At 37.3% G+C, this 8,027-nt stretch overlaps 1 protein-coding gene across 1 annotated transcript; it reads left to right on the forward strand.

Moving 5' to 3' along the window:
- The first annotated feature begins 641 nt into the window (after positions 1 to 641).
- Positions 642 to 3,466, forward strand: LOC18601224 (uncharacterized protein At1g65710-like). Its single transcript, XM_007032088.3, has 2 exons — positions 642 to 1,988; positions 2,213 to 3,466. Exons 1-2 carry the CDS (start codon positions 765 to 767, stop codon positions 3,155 to 3,157), a joined length of 2,169 nt encoding a protein of 722 aa, XP_007032150.2. The 5' UTR covers positions 642 to 764; the 3' UTR covers positions 3,158 to 3,466.
- Positions 3,467 to 8,027: the final 4,561 nt, after the last annotated feature.

The following is an 8,027-nucleotide window of genomic DNA, read 5'->3' on the forward strand; positions in this document are numbered from 1 at the left end:
TTAATTATAAAATAATAGAAAATGAAAATTTAATTTAATTAATTATTTAACTAATTTAATTGTAAATTAATAAAAAAATTTCATTTAATTAGTTAATTAAAATAGCTAATTAACTAATTTAATTATAAAATAATTTAAATTAATTAATTTAATTAATGAATAGAATTATAAAATAATAAAAATGCCAATGTAATTTTATTAATTATTTAACTAATTTAATTATTACTTTAAATTAACTTAATTAGCTAATTAATTAGTTATTTAAAAATAACTAATTAACTAATTCAATTATAAACTAATAAAAAATGTGAATTTCAATTTAATTAATTACGTAAGAGAATCCGTGAACATATATATATTCAGTGGTCCCTCAAACCAAAAATATAATAATTATAAGACCCCTTTGAGAAGGAATTGGTAGCCGTTGGAGGAATTTGAATTGAAACATATCGTTATTGAGTTTTTTAATAATAAATACGAAAAAAAAAAATAGAAAGGAAAAAGAAAGGAGAGAAAATGACTTGGAGTGTGTCAGTGCGTCAGTGGGTCATCCAACGGCTCTGTCTGCCTAACGGATGCCTTCACTTCAAAATTTGAAATGCTTTCTTTGTTTGTTTGTCAGACCTAAAGTTTGTCATTTTGAAAATGTTTTCTTGGGCAACGTACCCCACCACTCTCTATCTAATCTCATTGCACTTCCCTCTTGCTCTCCCTTTTCTACCAGTTCTCTCCCTCTTCGAGCTCACCTGACTGCCAAATCCCAAATGGGTACTTGTTTTAGCAAGAAGAGAGCTTCTTCCTCTAATCACTCTCAGCCTCAGCCTGTTTCTGTTTCTTCAGCACCATTAGCGGCGGATACCACCCTCAACAATAATTCTTCTCATCATTCCCTCAAAGCCGGAAGCGATCCCAAGATTTACCAGGTTACTGAAGAAGAACAAGTTGGAAAAGCCAGCCGAGAAGAAGACAGCTTAGTGAAGAAAGAGGTATTTGTCATAAAACACAGAAAGAGCCATGACAGAGACAGACGCTCCCCGCCTCCGCAAAAGGCAGCACCACATTCTTCCGAAAACGAGTCTGCTTCCTCCGTTTCCGCTGAAGGCGGCATCTGCACCATCAATACTGCGGTGAGGACGTCCAGCTGCACTAAAGAGGAAGTAGATGCCATTTTGATACAGTGCGGGAGGCTTAGCAGAAGCAACTCTTCTGGAAAGACGGCTTCTTCTTCCAGAAAGTACTCTGGCTCCAAGCGGAGTTACGATTTTGATAACGAAAACGACAATGATCATATTGGAGTTGCCTCCGAGGACTATGGTTCCAGGAAGAAAGGAAATGATGGTTTCTGTGATGATGACCGCCCACGCCACCGGCAATCAAGTAGGTCTTCTTCTTCTCAGGGAAGGAGGAGGACTCCCAGCAGGGAAAGAGAGCAGCACCAGCAACGCTCCGGAAGCAGAGAAAGAGGGACCAGCAGCGGAGGAAGACGAGTGAGCCGATCCCCGGGAAGAAGATCAGAAAACACTCAAGGTAGCCTTGGTAGCAATGCTGCCAATGCCACTAATAGGCCTGGAAAGATGGTCTCTGTTCCTGCTACTGTTTCGTCATTGGTGATGGATAAGAGCACCAATGGTGCTGCTGGTGTAGAAGCTCCGACAACTACTGCCAATGCCATCAAGCGCATCTCTGTGAAGAGGAATGTCGGTGAGGCGGCTGTAGGCTCTAGGGGCACTGCTTCACCACGCTCTCAGTCCCCTGCAAGGACAAATCCAAATGCCAATAATCCTAAAGGCTGCAATGAGAATCAGCTACAGCCAACACTTAGCCGCAGCTCCTCAAGGAAAGCAGAGCATTCGCCTTATAGAAGGAACCCATTGAGTGAGATTGATCCCAACTCACTTGCATATCCACAATCAGCTGCCAACAAGACTTCCACCTGCATCAACAAGGGACAAGGAGGGCTCAAGGAATACACCAATGTAATTAATCAGGTACTTGCTTTTTTAAATCTTTATTGATTCTGTACTAGGAGCTTTTTGTTAAATCTACTGCTCAGCAGCTTAATAGGCGAAACCCTTTTTTAAAGAATTTTTTATTTCCATTTTATGGTCACTGTCAGCTAAGGTATAAGTATCACAATGTGACTAAGAGCTGGTAATTCAACTTCAATATTTATTCTCGATGTTAATACTTACATCAAGACTTGATTTTACAGAAATTGAATGTTGAGATGAACAACAAAGTCGTTGTTCAAGGTGCTAATAAAGCAGGCAGCATTGGTACAGCGGATAACAAGGTCGTAAATGTGAATAGCACAGCAAAGGAGCAAAGGATGGTTGAAGAGGTAAAGACCGAGCCACCAATGCCTGGAGCTGAGAATCCGAAACCTCAAACATTGACAAGAAGCAGATCCTCTAGGCGATCACGAGATCTGGACCTGAATCCAGAAACTTTGTTGAATCCCATCCCATCATCATATACCACACTATTGCTTGAGGACATCCAAAATTTTCATCAAACCAACAATCCCCCTTCATTCTCACTCCCATCATGCGTCAGTAAGGCCTGTTCCATCCTTGAAGCAGTTGCGGACCTCAACTCCACTACAAGCTCCAACCTCTCTTGTGCATTCTCTGAGGATAGAAAAGGTCTCTCAACAGATGAGTCAAGCAAGAATGGATACAACGCCACTGTTGGGAGGAAAATGGCAGAAACCAGAGACCCTTTTGTTGAATCCGAGGTAGTTGGCAGAGATGATCTGATGGAGCCAAGTTTTCACAAGTATGTGACAGTGAGGAGAGGTGCTACATTGGGCGGCACAGACATGGAGGAGCAAGAATCATCTGGTAGCAACAGCTTCGTGGGCAGTGGGCAGCAGCAGCATTGGGGCTTTTCACCCTCCTCGTGGGAGCCCAATTCAGCGGATTCAACTGATCGCTGGACTTCAAGAACTAAAAGCAGAGAAGAGGATCACAGTAGTTCCCTGGAACCCCAGAGACAAGCCTTGGCTGAACCACAATCAGGCAGTGACATAAAAAATAGTACTAGAAAGGGATTGAGTGGAAGAAGGAGAGACGTTGATCTCCAACACGCAGGAATTGGACGAGCTGGCAAGATAGGAGCTGGTAAAGGTCTTCACTTTGTAGCTGCATCAACATAGCAAGGATGATTACGGTTACCCATTCGAGTTGTAGTTTTCAATTGCAAACTTTATTGTATTGGTTGCATACTTACAACCACTTTTCTTTGCTCTTATTTGAATCTAACATCTTTTAAGTTTGAATCAAACAAGACAGAGAGTCCAGATCCTGAATCAAACAAGCGTGTTATTATTTTCATGTCGGGTGCGAGAAAATGAAAGAGAGGAAGAAATTTTTTTTTCTCCTTGTATGAAATATGGAAAATAAAGAGAAAAAAAGGGTCAAAATTATTAATAAAAGGAGAAAAAAAATTGATTATTTTCAGGCAACACGAGCTTTTTGTTTAGCTCTGCAAACAAAAATGATGTGTCTATTAATGGGATGAAGCTGAAGCATTAATTGATTCAGGAGATACAAAGGATGTGTCCGCCCCTCGGTTTAAACTTGAATCAACTTCAAATTTCAAAGTTGGTTTTACAATGTTTGACGTGATCAAGGGTTAATGTAAATTTCCATTCTTGCACTCATAAATATCTCTTGTTGGCATAGGCAACTCTAAATTTCTAGCAATGCCGCCATAATATACCACTAGTTATTTGATTTTTCCTTTATTAGGAATCAAGCATGTGCGGTGCACATGATGACAGTTCTTAGTAATTGATAACAGCAGGGCAGTTTTGTAATTGCGAGTAGTCGGCTAAAGTTTTTTGTAAAATTTAGATTCTTAAGTTTGTTACGTTTGTTAGTCTGATAGCTTATTGTCAGAGGAAGTTAGTCTTGTTAGTGTTAGCTATAAATAGTGCGATGTAAAAGAATTCATTTCTAGCAATGAGAATTACAGAAATTACAATTCTCTTCTTTGTTCTTCGCTTAATATTTCGGTTTACAACTGTTAAATGGCATCAAAGCAGGTCTTCTAATTCTAGGGTTTTCTTGCCTAAATTTTCTTATGAAATTCAATTAGATTAGTCTCAATCTTTGATTGAGTTTAGTTTAATCATCTCTCATATTGATTTGATTTCTATATTCACTTCAAATGGTATTCTTGTATGGATCAAAATCTGTGACCAACACGTCTTCTGTGATCTCGACAGGTTGCCGAATTGCAAGGCAATTGTAATAGGTTGAATGTCCTTAAGTCCAAGTTTCTAAGTAGCAGAAAAAGGCATCAGTGACACACTAGCACCTAAATCACCTAAAGCTTTGAAAAATTTAGAACTACTAATAGCATAGGGTATAGAAAAACTCCTTGAAACCTTAAGCTTTGGTGGCAACTTGTTCTAAATAATAGCATTGCACTCCTCAGTGAGTGCCACTACCTCATACTGACCCAATTTCCTTTTCTTTGTCAAGATATTTTCCAAAAACTTAACATATGAAGGCATCTACTCCAACGCTTTAGTGAAAAGGATGTTGATGTGGAGCTTCTTGAACACCTCTAGAAATTTCTGAAATTGAGCATCCAACTTTTGCTTAAAGAAGCATTGGGGAAATTGAGGAGGAAGGTGTGTTATCGATGCATCCTTGACTTGCACTTACTTGTCTGACTTTCCAACTTTTGATTCATTCTCAACTGGCTTCTCTTGTGGCTCTTCTTGCTTGCTATTACTGCCAATGTCAAGCCCGACTCTACAATATGTTTATTATGCCATTCTTATATAAGAATGCATGTTTGCTTACTTGGGTACCTTGAAAATCGTTAAAAGACGGTATTGGACCAAATGGAACAATTAAGTTGAATTAAGCCTTGAACTAGTTTGAATAGAGATTTTAAGATAAAATTGAGAATTTTAAAACCCCAGAATGACTTAAAATGGTGATTTGGAGTTCGAAGATCAATTTGGAGTCAAATAGGAAATTTTACTATCTAGGGGCAAAATGGTAATTTTGCCACTCGAGGACAAAATGGGAATTTTTTTGAAAGATTTTGATCACATTTGACTTATTGGAGTATAATTTGAGTTTGAGAAGTGAAGAATTTAAATTCCGGCATTTTTTTCGAGCATAAGGGTAAAATAGTCATTTTGCCACCCTAGGGGTAAAATTGTAATTTTACACCACCCAACCCTTGTCCAGCACATGGATTTTACCCAATATTATCATGGATAATTGAGAAAATTTAAGTGGTGGAGAGAGATTAGTTAATGGCTAAATATGACACATGGACCAATGGAATGGTGACATGCGTCAAAATCTCATCCATTCATTATTTTTCTTATAAATTAGCATAAAATCAGCCCATTTCTCATTCATATGGCCGGCCAAAGAAGAACAAAGGAAGAAAAGAAAGAACAAGAACCCTAGGGTGAAAATTCAAGAGAAAAATTGATGGATTCCAAGTAATCAAGCAATCAAAGGTAAAATTTCTTGATTTTGACTTGTGATCTACCTTTCCCATGCATTATTTAGCATTTTTCATGGTTGAATCACAAGATATCATGAAGAATTCATTGCTAGCCGAATGGGTATGGAGAGAGAATGATGTTGGATTGATTTGATTTCAAGTTATGTTAGTGTTTTTAGTTAGTTTACCATGTCTAGAAGCAAAACAACAAGAAAAGAATTCATTTTCCCCATCACCCATCAATGGTCGAACCTACCTGGTATTGAGAGAGGATGAATTTGATTTTTATTTTAAGAGAATTGGTTAGAAAATGATGAATTATGGTGTGGAAAAGTAGTAGGAAAAATCACGGTGTTAATGCACTATTATGGACCGAAAATTCTAAGAAGAAAAGTGAAGATGGTTTTGCCAAATTTTAGGTTATTTGACTTGTGTTTGGTGAATTAAGGTATTGAAAAAGAAATGGAGCAATTTAGAGCTAAATTGGACGCGTTGGCCAATTAATCGGGTGATAAGACGAATTAGGCCAATATCGGGTGTAGATGGTTACCCGTGTATTTTGCATTCCATATCATGCATTAGTAGTCTAAATTAGTTTAATTTCAATTTAGTACCAATGTAGTAAGTTTCTCGATTTTGTATTATATCAAGGTGGTGAGTCCTCCGATAAAGGCAAGGAAATTACATCCGAGGACCAATAGTCAGAGTACTTTGAAAATCCGCACTCTAAACATTGTGAGTAACCTTACTATCGTCTTAATTATCTAAAGTGGTTTTTATCCGATTTTGTGAATTTCATGGAAAATGAATTAAATGATTAATTTTTCGGTTTTATAAACCAAATGTGATTTAATGAAATGATTTCATAAATTTGTTTTAAAATTGAATAATGGTTTTGAAAATAGAGTAATTGGAGACCACTTGATATGTTGTAAATTTATGGTTTTAATTTATTGGCTTATGGCACTATGGGCATGATTGGCTGGTTGGCAATTGCATTGAAATACGGATTGTTGATTTGCCTTGAAAGGCTATGAATTACAATAATTGTCATATCATGTTATTGAATTTTATTGATTGATGGGGTAATTATTAGCTTACTGCAGTGGGCGGGTTTCTGTGGATCAGCCTATTAGAGGGGCACAATAAACCTCGTTATATCTTACCTCAGTATGAGAGGCACGAGTGGATAACTCCTAAGGTTAATACTTTAGAGTTCACTTCATGCAAAACCACCACGTGAGGGTGAACTCGGCCAACGCCAAGGAACGACTGTGTTTTTCAAACTAAAAATATGTTTACGTGTATATGAAATTTTTTACAGCCTTGGCGGACTCGGTTGGGATAGCCCTCGATCAAGGCATCCCTGATAACTAGGTATAAAAATGATTTTGGCACGAGCCAAAGTTTTAAGAAATTCATAAGCCATGCTGATTACTCGATTTATATGAATTGATTTTATCTGAATGAAATGAGTTGAAAGGTGATGAATTACAGTATATTAAACTGTTTTATCTGTCTTTATTTACTCGACTTTAGATGTTTTAGATGGTATTTGTTTACTCACTGGGATTATATAATCCCACCACCCTCATTTCCACCAATTTCAGGCTCAGGATAGTCTATAGATAGCTGATTTCATCGAGGACCACCATTGGATTTGCATTCTCCAAACTGTAGGTTCACAAATTTTCTTACTTTCGGTTATTCGAGAGCCCACTTGTTACTGTAAATTAAATTAAATACTCTGGCTTACTATATTACAATATATATGAATTTATTTTGCTTTTACGCTGTAAAAATTATTTATGCAGTGTTCTAAAAATATTATTTTTTGAGAAAATTAAATATTTTATTCAATATTTTTATTTTATTCTAATAATCATAATTTCATTTTAAATGAAGGTTTTAGACGTTTAAACTTATTTTTGATTATGAATTATGTGTTTTGTACTCGCATACTACATTTTTAGCTGGTTTCGAAATTTTTGAGAAAAATGACCAAAATGCCCCTGTGTAGTTGAAATTTCTCTTTGACTGTTTTTGCACTGAAATTGGTTCATATCACTTTAAAACATAATTTTAGTGACTAATGCTCACAGGGGAAGCGAGAAAAAAAAAACTGATGTTAAGCCTTGTGAAGTTTCGATTGACATTCCGGGTAATGAATGTCTATTGGGACGTCGCGGCGGTTGTCACGGGCTCGAGGGGAGTTCTGGGTCGTGACAGCCAACCTCTTTCCCACTCTGAAGGAATACTGCCATAGAAAGTTTCTTGCCTTCCCTTCTTAGATTAGGCTCAGTATTACTTAGTAGGGTCCCCTAAGGCCTATTGTTGACAGCATTAGCTAAATGCCTTACTTGAGTCTCAAGACTTTTCAATGAAGCTACTTGACTATGAATAAAGGCATCTGTCTTAGCCATATATTGCATGAACAGCTCTTTCATGGATGGCTTCTTTTCTTGCATTGACAGTCTTGGTTGTTGTGGAAAACCTAGAGGAAAATTCGATCTCGGAGCTGATGAAAGGCCCTGATTGTTGTTCTA

The sequence above is a fragment of the Theobroma cacao genome, chromosome 4, assembly GCF_053813885.1.
Source record: "Theobroma cacao isolate CCN51 chromosome 4, ASM5381388v1, whole genome shotgun sequence".
Lineage (NCBI taxonomy): Eukaryota > Viridiplantae > Streptophyta > Magnoliopsida > Malvales > Malvaceae > Theobroma > Theobroma cacao.